The sequence below is a fragment of the Eretmochelys imbricata genome, chromosome 11 (genome assembly GCF_965152235.1).
Source record: "Eretmochelys imbricata isolate rEreImb1 chromosome 11, rEreImb1.hap1, whole genome shotgun sequence".
Lineage (NCBI taxonomy): Eukaryota > Metazoa > Chordata > Testudines > Cheloniidae > Eretmochelys > Eretmochelys imbricata.
This window is the reverse complement of record NC_135582.1, coordinates 23,609,107-23,629,712: the sequence shown is the minus strand read 5'-3', so window position 1 is coordinate 23,629,712 and position 20,606 is coordinate 23,609,107. Positions and strand designations below refer to the sequence as shown.

The 20,606-nt window shown below is 39.6% G+C and overlaps 1 protein-coding gene across 3 annotated transcripts in view; it reads left to right on the top strand.

Moving 5' to 3' along the window:
- Nucleotides 1-20,606, top strand: part of QTMAN (queuosine-tRNA mannosyltransferase) — a 279,507-nt gene that overhangs the window by 203,704 nt on the left and 55,197 nt on the right. For all 3 annotated transcript variants that reach the window (XM_077829445.1, XM_077829442.1, XM_077829444.1), the window contains one exon: nt 14,145-14,519. In XM_077829445.1, the coding sequence (XP_077685571.1) occupies nt 14,145-14,519 (375 nt within the window). The remainder of the gene's footprint in view (nt 1-14,144; nt 14,520-20,606) is intronic.

Below are 20,606 nucleotides of genomic sequence, written 5' to 3'. Positions count from 1 at the left end.
GGGACAGGGGATCTGCAAGGACCCAGTGCTTCAGCAGATGCCACAGGGAGAGGTAGTAACCATAGAAAAGGCTCCTTCTGCAATTAAGATACAGGGTTGTGGGATTTGTTGTTGGACAACCCCAGCAAAAAAGACATAGCTTATTTATGGAACGGATTTTTGGCCCGTTTTCACAGCCCATACAAGGGCATGCGGTGCTGCTTTTGGGCAGAGAACTTGAAGTCCACTAAAGACTTAAAGCATATAGAAAGGGCAGAGATCACCTTGGAGGTGGCAGCAGGAAGAGTGGCAGGTCCCTCCATATGTTCTAATGCCAGAATGGCATGTCTTCCTTGAGTGTGTTGCTGAAGAAGGTGAAGAGGGAATATAGGCTTATCCATCACCTGTCCTTCCCCTAGGTCTTCATTGGTAAAATGATTATATTGACCCCCAGCTGTGTTCAGAGAGATACTTGTCATTTGATGCCATAGTTAGGGGATTGCAGTTCCAGGGCATGTTGACAAAATGCAACATCATGTCTGCATTCCAATTGCTTCCAGTGCATCCCAGGATTTCAGTTTGAAAGCCACTGATATGTTGATAAAGTCAGGTGTCATTTTGAAAAGATGCAGCTCCCTGCTGGAATGGGCGATAGTGCACCCCATGAAACAGGACAGTCTCATGCACAATCTTGATGGCTTCTTATGTGCAGGAAGACTAGGGGCAACTGCAAGTACATGCTTTAGGCATTTCAGAACCTAGCTGAGGATCTCAGGATCCCACTTGCCACAGAAAAAAAAACCAGAAGGCCCTGCCCCAAAATGTAACATTGAACTGGATTGTTTGGGGTTTCTAGGTTTCCTACAGAGAAAGTGAAATTGATCAGGGCCCTCAGATGGGCTCTCAAAGGGGCAAAGAAAATTACTCGGAGGGAGCTATAGGTGGTCATGGGACATCTAAACTTACCAAGGGAACGTGGCTTAAGCTGGGAACTGGGTGTCAGGACTCCTGTGTTCTCTTCCTATTTTTGCCAATGACTTGTTACGTGGCATGGTCAAGTTCATTTATTCTCATGATCATTTAGTTTATCCATCTCTAAAATGCATTGGATAGTACTTTTCTAACTCACAGGGGTTTTGTGAGGCTTCATTAATTAGTCTGTGAAGGCTCCCAGTCAGGCATTTTGTGCTCTTCTGACGTCTGCCTCTGGACTGAGAAAACCCCACCACTTTATCAGAATGACAGTGAAAATGACGGATGACTTAGAAGTGTGGGAAAGATTCCTAGAAGAGTTAAATGGGGGTTTCGATATGACATTCAGACTGGTTGCTCAAGATTGAGCTGCTGGTACAATCTGCTGCCTCAGAAGGTATAGGTTTGGGAGTTTACTTTCATGGTGACCTTGGATGGGTAGATGCTGCCACTACCCAAGTGCAAAACCCCTTTGATAACCAGGAAGCCGCACTTGGGAATTCCTTCCTGTGGGGTACCCTCAAGGCCTTACACACACACACACACCCCGCGCCGGGAAGAGCTGAGAAAGAAAACAAAGGAAATCAGCTGTTACCACCAGCTAATTAAACAACATATGCACAAACCTTTTAGGGACAGAAAAATCTAATCTTGTTCTTAAAATAAGTAAATTTTACTAAAAATAAAAAGAAAGAAAATGCATCTGTAACTTAGGCTTTTTGCTAGATTTAAACCAAAAAAACAATTACAGGGATTAAGCATCAAGCTAGCTTTCTTGAGGTCCAGCTTAAAGGTTACAAGCAAAACAAAAGCACCTGGGGTTACCACAGAGGAGTCCATAAGCCATAAAGAAATGAAAAAGATAAACCTAAACGTGTCTTCCTAGACATTTCCTGATCTACTTACATATCTTGGGTTTCAAATGAGTAGTTTCTAGATATGGTCTGATGATTTTTCATACCTGGCCCAAAGCCTTTTACAGTATAGTTCCAGCCCTGTCTCTGCTCTCCAGGAGAACAACACAGACAGACAAAGGGGAAGTCCCATCTCCCCCCCCCCCCCCCCACACACACACATTTTTTAAAAGTTCTAGCCTTCCCTTTGGCTCTTTTGGTCAGGTGCCCACTCCCTTCCTTTTAATTACAGACTTTTTAACCCTTTGCAGGTAAAGCAAATAGAGAACAGCTACTAACAGGGATTTTATAGCTAACTGGCTGGCTGTAGTCATAAAAGGGAGCTACTCCCCCACCCTCTTCATTTATCACAGCCTGTAAGGCCAGTCGTTCAGACTACACTGAATTTAGGGCATGGGAAGGGATTCATTGTGGGTGGCCCATATCCACACACCAGCTGTCACAATATGTGGTGCCTTTGACCCACAGTGGGTGGGCTTCCTTCACTATCTCTGGCCGCCTAGAGAGCCCATCCTCTTGGAGTAAGTAGGAAAGTTTCCCAGACCCATGTGGACATTTCCTAGTGTGGAAACTCTTTAAAGGTGGTCCAAGAGGGGTGAGTGCCGAAGGGATGACAGGTTACCCCATAATACTGGAAACCCTGTTGGAATTATCAAAGGCTCTGCATGGGGTTGTGACTGAGGGAGCGAGGCCGTTTTATTTATGGCAGCGTTTGTTGTTGCCACCTTTGGCGCTTTGAGAGTGAGTGAGCTGGTGCCTACGGCAGCTACGGACAGTCCAGTGTGCGTTAAACGTAACAGATGTGCAACTATCTGTCCCTCTGCTTCTGTCCCTCTGCTGTACTCAAAAAACAGACCAAAAGGGAAGAGGGGCTTATGTGTGTTGAAGGAATGTGCAGAGGAGTCCTTGTGCCCTCTAAAGGCGATAAGAGCCTCACTAAAAATTTCATGCCTGCAGCCAGGCCAGCTGTTCATACATGGTGATGGTAGCTTCCTGACAAGGTACCAATTCAGCATGGTACTGAGAAAAACCTTGCGCTACTGTGGTCTTGACTGAGTGAGTTGTTTCTCATTGTTTCAGGATTGGGGCAATGACGTCAGCAGCTGCAGAGGGTTTTGGTCTGTGGCATGTGCAGGCAATAGGGCACTGGAAATCAGGGTTTTACAGGACTTATGTCCGCACCAAGGAAAAGATGGCAGGGAATGGCAAAATGTCACTACCCAAATGTGCTGGTTTGTTTCAGAAGCTACCCAGAGCATATGCAGGGTTTGGATTTGCAGGCACCCTATAATGCATTGGGCACACAAGAGAGCAGCAGCCAGGTCAGCAGCCAGATCTCAGCTTGGCTTCAGGGCCAAAGCTGTTTACATTTAGAAGGGGCATGCAGTGAGATCAGCTCATACCACTTCTGCACTCACTGACAGTCAAGGGCTGGAAGCAGACCCAGCTCATGTGGACAAGGCTAGAAAGAAAGTTAAAAAGGGGGTCACCAAGATATTCCTTAAGAAAGGAGGGTTCATTGATTCAGCATAGGGACATCCATTCCAATTGGCTGGAAGTTTTCAGGGATGGTAGCGTATATCTGTCAGATGGAGGTGCTGACTTATGACTATGGCACGTGCAGCCAAGGTTTGGGCAGGTGTTGTGATTCCAGGTGGCATAGTTGGGTAGGGAGCAACCAAGCTAGTTGCTGGCACCCCCTTTCCTCAGTTTCCAGTGCAGTTAAGAAAATAAAATGAACATTTCCCAGAGATAAAAGACCTGGGACTTTGGTGATGGACTTTGCGCTCATGTGATAAGATGTGATCTTGTGGCCTTTGTGCTCTGAGGTCAGATCTTGTGATCCTTGCCGTCCAAGGTCCCCACCCTGCTGCACCCTCCGTTCCCCTGTGGGCCAGGGGAGGATGCTAGGACTCAGAGAGAGTTGAGTCCTGGGGGATAGGCTGAAGAGAGCCTAACTCACATTATGGGTTATATGGTAAGGATCCCTATAACCCCCACAGTGGAACCAATTTAATGTCTTGTATAGGAAAGTATAGGTGATGGGCAGGTAGAGCCATTCCCCGTGTTAAAGTTCAATAAAAGTTGTGGCCTGCCGCTTAATTCCATGCATGTATCTGTCCTCATTTTGCTGTTGTGTCCATATCAATGAGTTATGCATGAAGACTAAACATTTTCTATGATTTTAAACTTCAAGAAATATAGCAAAAATGCTAATACTTGTAAGCAATTTTGCATAGTCTGATCTAAAAGATTTCACATGTACAAAATTACCTAGTTTAAAAAAAGGGAGGGGGGGAATCCAGCCATACTAGAAGTAAAATGCTCTGGTTCTTTGTTGTTTTATTTTTGTGTATATAAGACATTCTGGTGGAAACTACCTGCTGGATGGTGATTTCTCAGATTTCTTTGCAGGTGATCAAGGGGTAATGTAGTTGGCTGCAGGCAGTCTAAAGCGGTCAAATGTGCGCAACTGGTCTGGAGCTTGGAGGTCAACAGGTATCAGAGGCATTCCAGGGCAATGGTTAAAGTTCATGTAGGCATTAGTAGGCAGAAGATCCAGTTCAAGGAGCCAAGTCAACAGGTTAGGGAGGCGAGTTTGGGTGAGGTGGTAAGGCAGGGTCAGGCGAGGCTGCAGAACAACATGTCAGGCTTGGCAGTGGTGTGGTAAGGTAGTGTCAGGCAGCACAACAGGGCAGCACCACAAGGCAGTCTAGGCAGCGACCAGCAGGCACTGGTCTGTTGCTCAGACAGCTTCCACTTCCTGTTGGGTCCTTTATATAGTCCAGATTCCCAATGAGAATGCAGTCTGTCCAGCCAATCAGGAGCCTGAGGCATGGTTGCTGTGAATCTGTAGGTCTTTAGTGTTAAGACTGTTGATAGGTGGTTCAGTGTGCCACTGGTGGGGTACAGCAGCTAAGGATGTTGTCTAGGGACCTGGCAGGCCTGAGTCCTGACATGAAGTGTTTCCAGCCAGTGCCCATAATCTTCATAAGCACTTATTTTAGAAGGTGTCTGGTTTTCTCTGTTGTGTTTTATTAGCTTTCCAGCTCTCACCATTGTATGTTAGTACCAAGAATATGTTTGAATTGAAAATTCTCAGTTTTGTTCTGGTGCTGTATAGCTTTGATTTCCACACGTTGTTAAGTTCAGTAAGTTCAATGGATACCTTTTCTATCCATGATGTCAATTCCTTCTTAACGGCTCCTTTAGCCAATATGGTGCTGCCAGTAAGGTAAACTGTTCAACTTCCTTAATATTTTTGCCTTCTAATGTAATATTACTACTTGATGTCTGGATTCCATAGATGCTTATTTCAGCATACCTAATTTTGAGTCCTGCTTGTCCTGCTATTTTTACCTGTGTGTCTGTCTTTGTTTGTAATTTTTCAGGAGTGTCACTCAGTAGTGCAATATCAGCATCAAAGTCCAGGTCTTCTAGATGTTTGCCATCTACACAGGCTATACCAGTGTTTGTGTTACTAGTATATTTCTTCATGATTTAGTGTATTGCAATGCCAACCAACAGTGAATATAAAATGCAGCCCTGTTTCATGCCAATGTCTACACTGAATCACACTGTTGTCTGGCTGTTCCCCCTTACAGACTACTTCACGTCTCTCTAGATGATCTTGATGATGTTGATTACTTTAGCTGGGATTCCATAGAACTGAAGAATATTTCACAATGCAAGTCCGTGCAGGTTGTCAAATGCCTTTTGAAAATCAATGAAACTGATGAAGAGGGAGCTTGCAATTCTATATATTCTTACATGATGGTCCTTACCATAGAATACCATTGTGAATATCTGATCTATACAGGATCTCTTGAGCCTAAATCCAGCCTATTTTTCTCTAAGCTATGCATGCACTGACTCTTTCGTCCTGTGTAGTGTCACACTGCAGAGGGCTGTCCCAACAATACAGAGTAGCATAACTCCTTTCCAGTTGTTACAGTCAGTAGGATCACCCTTTTTGGATATTCTGACAATGATTCAGTGTTTCTACTGGTAGAAGGGGGTTCTTTTTTCCAAACTTAATTGAACAGCTCCATCAGGTTCAATAGGATGGTGGTATCACGTACTTTTGGCATTTCTGCTGTAATTTGATCATCTCCCACCACTTTGTAGGTTGCAGCCTATATTCTGACATCTCTATCAGACTGATGTTAATGTGAAATTGATCAGGTTCACATGTTGCATCAAAATCTTGTGCTGCGGTGGGTCTGGGGTCTATTGAGGATGTATTTGAAATGCTCTTCCCATCTGTTTTTCTGTACTACCTCAGCTGTAAACATTTTTCCATCTTTGCTTTTTATTGGCCCATGTCCTATTTTAAAATTTCCACACAGGGTTTTTGTCATTTAGTAAACAGCTCTGTGATTTTCTATCATAGCAGCAGCTGGATCTTCAGCATGTCCCCATCTCTCTTTCCTTGCATTGCTTTTTTGCTGCTTTGTCTGTTTTCTAATACCCCTTCTTTGCTTTTTCCAATAGTTCATTGGTCTTAGCATTCAGGATCTTTTAGTACATTTCTTTCCTCCGTAAGATGCCATGTCTCTTGGTTTATCCAATTCTTGCTCTATGTTGCTATCCAGCTGTCACTGCTTCAGCTTGAATTACGTTGTCTGTGAACACTGCCCATTTTTCTTCAGGTCCAGTCAGTGTCTCACCTTCCTCTGTCTTGGGCAGTGCCTCCGACCTGCTCCTTAGTTCAGGCTGGAATTTTTTGTAGTACTCTTTCATTTTCAGTTTTATAGTGTGGATTTTCGGTACCATTTTATGTTTAAAGTTGATCTTTCTCAATTTTAATTTCAGTTTAGCAATGTGAAGACTGTGGTCATTGCTAATATCTGCTATTCCATATGCTCTTACATCTTGGACAGATTACCTGAATTTTGAGCTAATGCAGATGTGGGCAGTCTGATTTTTGTGTATGTGTTGAGGGAACAGGGTACTTGGAACCACAATTCAGTGAGTCTCTTGCCATTTTGGATGATGATTCACAACCCATGCTTCCCCATTGCTCTTTCCATACCTTGGTTGTCATGTCCTACTTTAGCATTAAAGTCACAGAAAGAAGTGCTGAATATATTTGGGGCACATAATCCAGATGCCAATACACAAACTCCCACATGAAACTGGTAAGTGGTAACCAACTGATATGGGAAAATGAGGGTGCCTGAAAGAGATCTTAAGAGGAAACCTGAGCAGGGAGGAAAGAATAGCTGATCTCAACATCTTACAGCAAACAGAAGCAGCAGCAAATGACAGAGAGGAATGGCAGAGATTGGTTTCTGCCCTGAGCACCAGCATTGGAGAAGGAAAGATATAATGTAAAATATAAGACATTAGGGGAAGCGTATAGTGGAAGGAAGTAAATACTTTAACTATAAATGATTCATGGGGATTTTTATTAAGAATGGGAAAAGTTCTGAAATGTCTTATATTTTTTTTGTTTCAACATGTAACTAAGCCCTAATTTTTATTTGAAGGTCTTGTACCCTTCTGGACTATCCCCCCCCCCCTTCCCCCGCAATCCAGGATTGGTTGTTCATCCAATAGCCTCCTACCCATCTTTGCTATTTTACACTGTTTTATTCTACATGTCTTTGATGCTATCTCATGAATTTCAAAGAGGGATCTTGGCAAGTTTGGTGATCTCTAATGGATGAAAAACTGACTTCAGTTGAATTTGTCTCACACTTTACCAAGATCACTAACATGCAATACACCCTTGACACAGAGAATCACAAAAGTAATCAAGATTTTGAGTCAGCTTGGGCTTAGCAGAGACTGCTAGAACTGCTGAAATCCAATAATAGATAACTAGGTCTGCTGAGTGCAAAACCATCCTTGAGGTGTGTCAGGGAAAGGGATGAGAAAAAGGATGGTGAATGAAAGCAGAGAAGGCATCATCTGTCTCTTCTATAAGCTTGGTGTGAAATTAGGCAAATCATTTTATCTGCATCATATTTTTCACATCTGTAAAGTGAGGATAATAATATATTACCTCATAGATTTCTCAGGAGACTTAATTAATTAATGTTTGTAAAAATGCTTTGAGATCCTTGGCTGGACAGTGCTATAGAAATTCTGTACATTTTTGATGTTTGTTGAGATTCAACTATTCCCAGGCAGGTATCCGCCAGAGAGCAGATTACACTTGGAGGGAGGCAGAAAGTACATTAGAATGTCATAAATTTGGAAGAGAAGGATTTCTGTGAATTTTGAGGAGAGATTGAGAAAGTTGGAGTGAAGACGTTCTATAAAAATGTGTTAACATTTTCTATAATAACTTCCATCGTTAATCCACGACTTGTCTCTCCAGTTTACATGATCAGATAGACTAAGTTTAGTAGATTTCCCTTTTTAATTTCAATTGATTTGTTTAAGCATCATGCAAAGCTTTAGCTAGTGGTCAGGAAAAATAATGTCCACTATATCATTCCTATCATGTTGACAACATAGTTTATACTGTACATGATTTACAGTGAGCTATGTGGTCTTCCAGGAATTATAAATGTTATATCCAGGTACAACCTTTTAGACATCATGATATGTAATAAAGCTTAAATGTCCAAACTAGTCTGCGGCAAATGTCTTTCAAACTAAGTCCAAAAATGAATTATTTTACATGAGTACTATGGATTCCAGTTATGACTATTCATGGGTTTGTGCTTACATCCTTTATCATGTCTCCACTGTTGTTAATAAAATACACAAAACTACTTTATGCCAAAACAATGGAAGTTAATGCAGATAACTTGTTCTAAAGTTAACCATCAAATAAATCTTTTTTACCCCCCAAAAATGCGTAAGTGAAATGGTGTTCCAAAACTTTTAAAAATTGTCAAAATGATGAACACTCTGTGTGTAATACGAGCAAATACCACAGAATTGATTGCACACACATGTCTTACATAAAGGATATTAAATAGTTTACTCCAAAGAGAAATTGGTGAAGTCTTATCTTATATAAAAAATTCTGTAATGACAGGTCAGATTTATGAGGACTGAAAACTGGGAAAGAAAAAAATCTTCAGAGCTGGGGCAGTGTATGATTGGAGAGGAGAGATAAAATATTAGGAAGGTGGAGGAGGATAAAACACAGAATACCTGGGCAGTCGCACCTCTCAGACTTCAATGGACTATTTTCAAAAATACTTTAATCAAATTATGCCATGGCCACATTGCTAGGTAAGCATCATTTGGAAATTTGTTTTTTTTAATTTCCTCATATAATTTTTATAGTAGTGTAAACAGGACCTAAAGTTGGTTTGCACCTCAACATTAATTGTGACTACAGTTTCAGACAGAATTAAGCTGGGGATCATTTGAGTTTTGGTTAATTGCTGGTAGTCACTGTTTCTACAGTAAAAGTGAAAAGACTCAAAATGAGTGACATGAAGGAAAAAAGAGCAGGGATGGTCTTGTGATTGAGGCATGATACTAGGAGTTGAGTGATCCAGGGTCTGTTCAGGTCACTGAAGCTGTCTGTCACTCAGTTTTTCTATATATATAAAATGTGGATAATAATACTTACATCATAGAGATCCTGGGAAGATTAATTCATTATAATAATCTATTGAAGGCACTGTATCAGTAAAAAATAAAAGTACTTAAAATGGTAAATTATATGGAATTTTGTGTCAGTTTGTATTACTTCAGTATTAATATTTCCATATTTCTGAAGTAAAGGAACATAAGTAAATGGGGATCTAAAATAAGACATGTATTAGAGCCATCATCAACATTTTCAAACTTAATTGCCTAAATTTAGGCACCTAAGTCCTTATTTAGACACCTAAATAAGTATCCTGATACTCAGAAGTGCTGAGCAACCCCAAGTCCCATTGATATAATCTTTCGTGTTTTAGAGAGTAGCTCAAACACATAGGCATGGAAAATGTAAGATTATGGAGCAGCACAAATGACACTTATTTGGGGAGTACCATCACTAGTTAGATCCTTTTATGGTACCTCTAAAATAATGCCATTAAGAACTGGCAATATCAGGCAATTCTAGATCTATTCTATTCTATCTAGGTTCTCATACTGTGCTTACTACAGTCATATCTGAGCGCCTTCCAGTAGTGCATTACGCAACATGACTCCACATCTGTAATGTGTTGTCTGTTCTCTCATCCTCTCCCCCAAGGGAGAAGTGTGTGCAAGGGAGTGTCTTACTTTGGTATATGTTTGGAGGGTTGGTTTTTGTTGTTATTTTGTAAATATATACTTTGTTATACGTTTGTTAGAGAAGGCAAGGTCAAATAAATGTGTCTTGTACTTGGAGCAGAAAGTAGTGAGGTTTGTGATGGTCCTTAGTTCTTGGGGAAGTTCAATCCACAGTCTCAGACTGCCCCCAGAGAAAGTTCTATCTACCACCAGATGATCTTTACTCTTATTCTAGAGAGTTCCACTGTGCCAGAGAAAAGCATAGTTACAGTGTTTGTCCCAAAGCTTTAGATTGTCTTTTAGATATCCTGGGCCCAGGCTATTGAGACCTTTAAAGATAAGGACCAAGACCTTGAACTTGATTTGAAATTCAATGGTAAGCCAGGGTAGACAGTAGAAGACAGGTTAGATGTGCTCACAGTAGCCTGTGTTGCTGAGATTTGCTCCAGCAATCTGGTTTAGTTACAGTTTCCTAAATACTGAAGGCTTCATTCCCAGGTATATTGCATTCCAGCCAAAGGTGATGAAGGCATGGATAACTGAGACCAAGTGTTCGTCCTCCAGGATGGAACAGAGTCTTCTAGCCAAGTGGAGATTGAAGAAGGCATTATTCACAGATGCTGCTCAGAATCACTGAGAAATCTGAGAGTATGCCTAGTCTACAGACTGAATTCACCAACTGTGGGTGTGTATCTGCTGCCAAAGGAAACTGAACTGTGGCTGAAAACTCCTCAAAATATTTTCCTCTGCCCACCAGCATCACAATCTCAGTCTTGCTTGGGTTGATCTTCACACAGCTATACTACATCCATAAGCTGATCTCATCCAGACACTGAGCGATCTTGGTGGAAGGGGTATTGTCATCTGTGATGACAGCTAGAACTGTGTATCATCTACGTATTGATGGCACTTGAATTCATGTCATCTGACCCTTTCACCTCATGATTTCATGTAGATGTTGGAAGGGATCAGAGAGAGTATCCTTGTGAAACTACACAAGTGTGGGGTCTAGTGGTGGAAGTGCAGTTTCCCATCACTACTCATTGGGTAGCTGATGGGAAGCACTCAAACCATTTCAGTGTATGTCTACATTTTGAGTTGTAGGTGTAATTTGCAGCTTGTGGAGACATACCTGTGCTAACTCTAATGAAGTTACAACACTAAAAATAGAAGTGCAGCCACAGCGGCATGAGCGATGGGATGGGCCAGTCATGTATTTTCAGTGTGCTAGATTGCTCAGAGCTAGCACGGGGATGTCTTCTCCAGCTGGAAATTACATCTCCAGCACAAAGTGTTACCGTATACTTAGTGCATTACTCTGGACCTCAGCCACCTCTTTCAGATCTGACAGCAGAACCTCATGGTCAGTTGTGTGGAGTGCTGCAGAGAGGGCTAGGAGGATGAGAATGTCTGCCGGTCCTCTCTCCATTGACAGGAGAAGATCATCTGTCAGTGCCACTAATGCAGTTTCAGTTCCATGTCCTGGTCTGAATCCGGATTGTGCTGGGTCTAGAATGTTAGCTTGTGTTAGATGATATCTATTATCGTATTATTAGTATGAAATTTAGGCAAATAATACTTTGATGAGCACATTTGTTCAGAGCAGCTAATGTAGTTGTAAGTATGGTAGGTTAGCCATTGGTAAGATGCTACTTTTTTATACAGATATTTCTTCATAAAGTGCATGGGAAGTGCATGTGAATTTTGATTTACCAAAAACATTTGGTAAGATTCTACATTAACGTTTACTGGTAATAGTAAGCAGTCCTGATATGAGAATGAAATAGCTGTCTTTGAAAATGGTAAATAAATGGGATTGGCTGAGGTTGGCTAGATGGAAAGGGTTTACCTCCGAGATTGGTTTGGGAACCTCTCTTGTTTATAATATGTGTAATTGATTTGGATGAGGATGTTGAATGTGAAATATCCAAATTTGATTATTATATCTACAGGATAAATATAACAAATAATGGGGATTTGTTATATATCAAACTGCTGTAACTAGATTCAAAAGAATTTGGATCATTTAAATAACTGGGTCAGTAAGTGGAAAGTACAGCTTAATGTCGTTAAATGTAAAATAATATGTTTGCGGGTAACAACCCAAAATAGAGAGTACAGATTAAACAGAACAGTTATTCAGCATACTGACTAGGAAAAGAAATTGAGGGGTTATTGCAGACAAATCCTCAAAGTAATCAGTCAAGTGTATGACTGCAGTAAACTTCTGACAGCAGTATGGGTAGAATTTTGGTAGAATTTCAGAGCCATTTATTTGCCTTTAAAGAGACTGAATTGTAGGGTAATGTGGATGAGTCCAGGGTTTAAGAATATTTGTTTTGACAATAGGCTAAAGAAGTAGTTTATTCTCAATTCAGAAATGAAGGTTTCAGTGTGATTGAGTAAAAATATGAAGAATTATAGAAGGAGTTGGTAAAATAGAGCAAGTGTTCATTCTGGTAAAACGGTTCAATAACCAGGCCACGCAATCTAAACATTTGAAAATTAAAGGAAACTGGGAATTCAGACTTATTTATCTTAAATAGTACTAACCACATGAAATGTGTTGCCAAAGAAGGCCCACAGAACCAAATAACGTTTAAGTAACTAACCTTAAGATACATATATATATTTATGAAAGAGAAGACTTTGCAGGACCCAGTGACAGAGCTGTGTAGTTAGTTTGATAACTTAAAAGAGACAAACTGATGGAAAGAAGTGACTTTTTCCTCTCTCAGCATTTCCTGATGATGGCCCATAATTCACAACTACTTAAAAAACAAATATCAAAATTACATAGCATAAAATGTCACTTTTCAAATAGTACTAAGTGAGCACTGTGTCCTGCATATAACTAATAAAATGTATCCTGTTGTTGATTAGCTTTCAGTGGGTGAATAGAGGTGTAGTATGAACACATAACTGGAAGCCAAGAACTCCTGAATTGTAAGACTGTCTCTGTGACCTTGGCAAAGTCACTCAATCTCTTTATTTCCATTTTCTTTGCTGTAAATGAGAATGTGGTGATTATTCAGACCTGCTGCCTAGTAGGGAGAGCCCAGGAAGATGCCTCTAGCTTGAGAGTGGATCTTATGGTGTCTCCTTTAGAAAGGGTATGTGCTTCTGAGCACCTTGGTTTATAGGGCAACAGACATGTCTGGCCTTTGTCTACTGCTGCTGCAGTTACTAAAGGGAGCCAGTAGGGGCATTGCAGGTTGAGAGGTATAGGCTGTTTACTAATATGCAGTGTTCCAAATATAATTTTCTAACTCAGTAGAAAATTGTTGCTAGGCCCCACTCATTTTACAAGTGTGGGAACAGATTCCTATACCTTGTGTCATGATAGGAATGGTCTGTATCCTTATTTTAGACGTCAGCCAGGTGAAATCTGAAGTTCACTTCAGCCTACCTCATGTTATAGACCAAAATGCACAACTAAATTCTAAGGTTTTGGTAACCTATTTGTTAATTATTTTGGGATAATATATTTTTAACAGAGATCCATTTGGGTCAGATGATGAGTAATGAGATAAGGAGACTTTCACTTTCACGCCACAGGTTCAGATTTAGCCCAGGTTATTAATGAATGAAAGCTGACGTAGGGCAGCTGTTCATTGTCTTATAAGAAGTGATTTGCTGGTCTCAGTATAGTCTCTAAGAGACAACTGTTCACATGATAGTAAAACCACCACTGCATTTGGCACTTATTAGCAATTTTATTGTAGTCTCTGCAAAAAGACCAAAATTTTAATGGCTATGGAAACAGAACTGCCTCCTTACCTCTTCGAGCTTTTCCTCCATTTCAAATTGGAAGCAAATGGTCTGCATGCGGTGTGGGATCCTGTCTTCAATGTCTGTGCTATAGCTGTACTGGGGTTTAATAGAGGCACTCAGGTTCTAGGCCTGTGAGTCTGTCACCTTTCACAAGCAATACATTTGCTAAAATGTCACTCTTACTGAATCCCCGTGATGTTGTTCCCCAGGATCAAAAATGCTGACCATCCTCTCTTTTCATTTGCAATTAAATAACTAAAAAGTGCCAACTGAAATAATTTGTATCCAGTGTAAATGCAATACAGGAATTTTCTTTTTTGATAATAGATTCATGCCGGAGCACAAACTGGCCCATTTGGAGAAGATAACTGGTGTTAAAGGAAATGGAGATACTTATCTATTCAGGGGTCTGCCTTTCCAACAGAAGTATAGAGCCACTGGGAGTTTAATGAAAAACAGCAGCTCAAGTCCTGAGTCTGGACTTTGTGAAGCACAGTCTGGACTTTGTACCACACAACAAGAAAGACTACAATTTCCATTAACATCACTAGAGAAACTGAACAAGTCTAAAGCATCAGAAAGTACAAATCAAGAAGTGCCTTGTCAAGAAGATAAGCAACATGTGACTTTTAACCCTTGTAATCTCTTGAGTGGAATGGACTATCAGCAAAGACCTTTGCACATTGTCTGGCCTCACAGGTGGTAAGTGCTGCACAAATCAAAATACTATACCTTTGAATGATTTATTAATTTGCTTTCATGCTGTTCAGGTGACTAATGTCAAGTATAAAGCTATGTGATACATATATAACATAACAGGTACTACCTCGTATATCTGGAATAGCACATCACTAACCTCTAAGTATTTAGAATAATTAATTTGAATATATTTTAGCAGTGTAATCCAGAGATTTATATATTGATGTTAATGATTGCATTTCAGTGTTTGAGAAAAGTATCCCAAAGTAATAGAAATTATAAAGATATTGCTAGTAACTATATTTTGAAGTATTTTCATACAGCAATCCACTGTTGACAATTGGTGTGCAGTATTATTTATATTATCTTAATTACCTTAATGTGAGTGATTAGGTATTAAGATACCAGGTCAAACTACACAGTTCATTACTCTGTGTCTTCATTATAAATATACCTGTTCTGTGTTTTAAATAAATAAATAAAAAGCATATTTGAATATTTTTCTCACTGCTAACACAAATACCTGATCATAAAATCTTTTCTAAACTGAGGAAAATCTACCATACCAAATAATCACTACAAACGTATGAACTTTAGCTTGATTCCAACATAAATTAGGATTTAAAGAGGTAAAATGTCCTGATAATCTTCTGGTATTGGGCACGAACATTTTAATCTAGTTTTTATTCCTCGCAGTTTGTTTAATCTGCATGTGGCCTGATTAGAGTTCACTTCATCCACAGATTATAGTCTGTTTATTGCAGAGATGCTGGGTCGATCAGTAGGTCAGATTTTCTGAGAGCAACTGTTTGCAGGTAAAGCAATAAGTACACTACACCGACAGGGCAAATCGCCTTTGCAGAGGATTTGACTTCCAGCACATTAAAACTCCAGAAGCTCTCCCAGATGATCTGCAGCATCTGGTACCTAAAGGGATTTTCATCTTTGACTCTAAATGTCTGAACATAAAATTTAGGGATTGGAAGTTGATGTGGAATCTGTCTTTGGATTTGTTTAATCAACTTCACACTTCCAACATAGCCTTTCTCATGGAGTTACATTTATTTTTAACCAAGTTTTACTGGTAACTCAATAAATGCTTTGTGTTCTCAAAGGCTATTTTAAAAGTTAATGCATTAAAGTTAGATATACTTTACATCTCCATTTGCTGTTGAAAGTGTAAAGCTTAGTGTCTGCTGTCATTTTTCTTAGTTTGGGATTTTTCTCATTCACCTAAGAATATATTTGAAAAATGCATATTTTTAGAACGATAAATTATAAAAAGTTCTGTCATGCCAAGTTTATTTTTACATGGTTACCTAAATTATTCCAAATGTTGTATTAAAAAACAACAAACTGAAAGAAAATATTTTCCATATTATTCAGTACTTTGCATAAAATAGCACAAAGCTAAGTTAATAAAATTAACAATATTAAATTGAATAATTCCTTTTCTTTCTGTGTATATTTTCGCTATAATTTAATTTAATTGCCTAAAGTTAGTTGCTTAAAGAGATGCCACATTGTGTTTGTGCACATACTTATTGTTAAAGCTAAATTATTTTTAATTCGGAGAAGAGAAAAAAAAGCCGCATCAGCAAGAGCAAATGCCAAAATATAAAAGTAACACATTCATCCTTACGGGTAATATAGTAGAACACTGGAAACTTGGAGGTTGCCAGACACACAGCTAACATTAGGGCTAATTTTGAAAATCTAGCGTGCAGTCAATTTTACTGATGCCTGGGGACATACAAGGTAGAAGCTGACAAGAGAACTAATTTTGTTTGGGTTATTTACTGCTATGCATCATCCATGGGTTCCCGCCTGACACACAGCTATATGAAGGGGAATATTATCACACACTAAAAATTTATGTTGACATTCGATATTTGTTCAATATGTCAGCAGTATTACTTTCATAATCAAAAGAGTAAGAAAAAGAGAAAAGAAAAGCACTTTATGCTCATATAGATATATCTTTTTAATAACAGTCTATAAGGTTAATATAGTTTACCTTTGAGAGTATACAATGAAAACAAGCAGGGTTAGCAGGGAAAATGACAGAAAGCATCAACCCGAGCTGTTTGTTTGCCATTACCTAAGCGAGCCATGTCAGCTCTCTGGCCCGCGTCTGATAGCTATTTGTTGTACAGAGAGCACAGCATAAAAAAAAATCAAACTCTTAATACTATTGTGTGCCCATAACCATCTGTCACTGCTAGCCTGGAGATGAGAGGAAGATTACGAGGAATAAACACTGAGCCGCCGAGCATTGGTAAAGCCTTCGGGCAAAAAACTCTTGTGGGGACATCAAAGACATTCTAATTCCGAGGCAGTCAAGGATTACAGTGTGTAACCTGTGCTGACAACAGATAAATGACTGGCAATATTGTGCCAGAGCTGTTGGGTCCTGCATGGAGTACTGATGATGATGATGATGATGATGTTATCTTGCAGAATGGACTCTGCTGGGATAATTTTATGATAAAACACTTTTTTCAAATGCCACTGGGTCTAGGCAGACATTTACTAGCTACAGGGGTAGCAATCAGTTTCTTCAAAATTTACTGTTCTAAGCCCATTAGAGTTCCAGCACAGCAAGGCTTTTCAATGAAAATCTAAAATGCCTGTATTTTCGTTAGGAGAGTATATGCAAATGCTAGGAACTGAACTCCTGCCCTTTAGGGTTAGGATGGTTTATCAACTGATTAATGTAAATTTGCTCATAAAAATACAGTTTATTTTTAATTGGTGAATAAGAATTAGAAAATTAAGATTCTAGTTTGCATTCATCATACATCCAAACATCCTCGGTCACAGGAAGACATTTATTTACAGCCCAAATCATACAGGTAAAAACAAGGTACTGTAAACAGATCGTTCAATATACAGCATATCCAAATATAAGCATTCATTTCCTTAAACAGATTTGTGTGCCTTACTCAGGCGTCAGCTGCTTAAAACATGCCCTTCTTAGGCCTAACACGAGTGTGTTAGTGAAATGTACTACTTTTAGCTAAATTTTGTAGTGTGGGTGTGTTTTCTGTCTAGAATATTGCCAATAGTGTCATGCTCCTATTCCAACACACAGTACTAGCTTGCAACTATTGCCCTGTACAGTTATACTTAACTAGTGTTGTCTACATTGATGATTTAGATGTGTTTCTAATTTTTAAAAAATAGAAAAGGAAGATTTTGAAGAGAGAAGAAGGATTTTGTATTCTCCCCTTCCTTTTCACCTAACAAAAAACCTTCCAGCCTAATCATAAAAAATATGCACGTGAAATCATGCTGCTGCTGTGGCAAAACTCTGAAAATGAAGTGATGCTGACCTCATTGTGTTAGTTACACACTGGGATCATGAATGGCTTAAAATATGGTGTTACCCTCTAACACATCTCACACTAAGTCAACCAAATGTAGGCTCCACTTGTTTGGAAATTTATCAAAATCAAAAGTGACATTTTCTAGGGAATACATTCTAGCTTTAAATCTGTGTTAAAATGTCTTTGCATGAGAACAGGCCCTTAAATGCAATCCCTGCCCCTTCCCTTCATTCTTCCTGCATCTGAGCCTGTCAAGGATTATAGTGTGCAACCTCTGTTGACAGTAGATAAATAACTGACAGTATTTTAGCAGAGTTGCTTGGTTCTCTGCAGAGTAATTTGTTTCCTCCTTTCCACCAACTCTTTAATGTTTTGTTATAAACATCTATAGTAAGGCACTGTTAACAGAAATGACTTATAGCCAAAGACCTGTATAAAAATACTGCAATGGTTTCCTAAACTTCTCTGCCTAAATATTATACTGTAGAACTAGTTTTTCCCTTTATGTAAATATTCTCTACTTAAAATTGGCAGCAGAAATACAATGCTCAAGGGACAGAGAACCCAAACCTAAGGAGGAGAACTTTGTACAGTATCACAAATTCTCATACAGAGATAATAAAATACACATTAAGTAAAGAGAGTAAACCCTGAGTTCAGCAGTGATTAGTGTGACAAACCCCTCCTCCCATCCACGCATGCCTCACTGAGCCCTGTTAATGCTGCTTCAGGAATCTCCAGGCTACAACAGCTATGGGGATCATCCGTCTCCCCTACACAAGAGGGGTTGACAAATGGCTCCATGAATTGTAGATCCAGTAGATCCCAATCTCTATGCTGAGGCTTAAAACACACCTCTCTGGCACAAAGAGGCTGTGGACCCCTTCATAGTGTACCCGCATCTTTTCTTCATCCTTTCACTCCATGTAGCAAATCTGCAATAGTTCTACTGTATTCAGGGCTTTTTGTGGCTCTTACTTGGGCCGCAGGTTTTTGCCCTGTGTGTGCAAAATCATACCTGCAGCCATTGTCAGAAACCAATTCTTCTTACCGCAAGTGTCTGGGTATGATGTAAGATCACACACCAACAGTAGAAGCATTTACACTCTCTCTCTCACGCACAGAGGACACACACAAAGTTATTATCAAATCATCTGAGTGATCACACAAGCCCAATTACAAAATATGATATTGTATATAAAATATGACTGTGAAAAAGACATAGAAATGTCAACAGGAAAAAAAGGGGGAACTACAGTAAGAGCCATGATGAAAAGGGCGGGGAGGAAAGCTGAATGATAAAAATGTCCTAACGTAACTCCAATATTTGAAAAGGGCTCTAGAGGTGATCTCGGCAATTACAGACTGGTAAGTCTAATGTCAGTACTGGGCAAATTAGTTGAAACAATAGTAAAGAATAAAATTGTCAGATACATAGAAGAACATAAATTGTTGGGCAAAAATCAATATGATTTCTGTAAAGAGAAATCATGTCTTATTAATCTATTAGAGTTTTTGAAGGGCTCAGCAAACATGTGGACAAGGGGGATCCAGTGGACATAGTGTATTTAGATTTCCAGACAGCTTTTGACAAGGTCCCTCACCAAAGGCTTTTATGTAAATTAAGTTGTCATGGAATAAGAGGGAAGATCCTTTCATGGATTGAGAACTGGTTAAAAGACAGGGAACAAAGGGTAGGAATAAATGGTAAATTTTCAGAATGGAGAGGGGTAACTAGTGGTGTTCCCCAAGGGTCAGTCCTAGGACCAATCCCATTTAATTTATTCATAAATGATCTGGAGAAAGGGGTAAACACTGTGGTGGCAAAGTTTGTAGATGATACTAAACTGCTCAAGATAGTTAAGACCAAAGCAGACTGTGAAGAACTTCAAAAAGATCTCACAAAACTAAGTGATTGGGCAACAAAATGGCAAATGAAATTTAATGTAGATAAATGTAAAGTAATGCACATCGGAAAAAATAACCCCAACTATACATACAATATGATGGGGGCTAATTTAGCTACAGCTAATCAGGAAAGAGATCTTGGAGTCATTGTGGATAGTTCTCTGAGGACGTCCACGCAGTGTGCAGCGGCAGTCAAAAAAAGCGAACAGGATGTTAGGAATCATTAAAAAAGGGATAGAGAATAAGACGGACAAAATCTTATCACCCTTATATAAATCCATGGTACACCCACATCTTGAATACTGCTTACAGATGTGGTCCCTTCATCTCAAAAAAGATATACTGGCATTAGAAAAGGTTCTGAGAAGGGCAACTAAAATGGTTAGGGTTTTGGAATGGGTCCCATATGAGGAGAGATTAAAGAGGCTCGGACTTTTCAGCTTGGAAAAAAGGAGACGGGATATGATAGAGGTAAATAAAATCATGAGTGGTGTGGAGAAAGTGAATAAGGAAAAGTTATTTACTTGTTCTCATAATATAAGAATTAGGGGCCACCAGATGAAATGAATGGGCAGCAGGTATATAACAAATAAAAGGAAGTTCTTCTTCACACAGCACACAGTCAACCTGTGGAACTCCTTGCCTGAGGAGATTGTGAAGGCTAGGACTATAACAGGGTTTAAAAGAGAACTAGGGAAATTCATGGAGGTTAAGTCTGTTAATGGTATTAGCCAGGATGGGTAAGGAATGGTGTCCCTAGCCTCTGTTTGTCAGAGAGTAGAGATGGATGGCAGGAGAGAGATCACTTGATCATTACCTGTTAGGTTCACTCCCTCTGGGGCACCTGGCATTG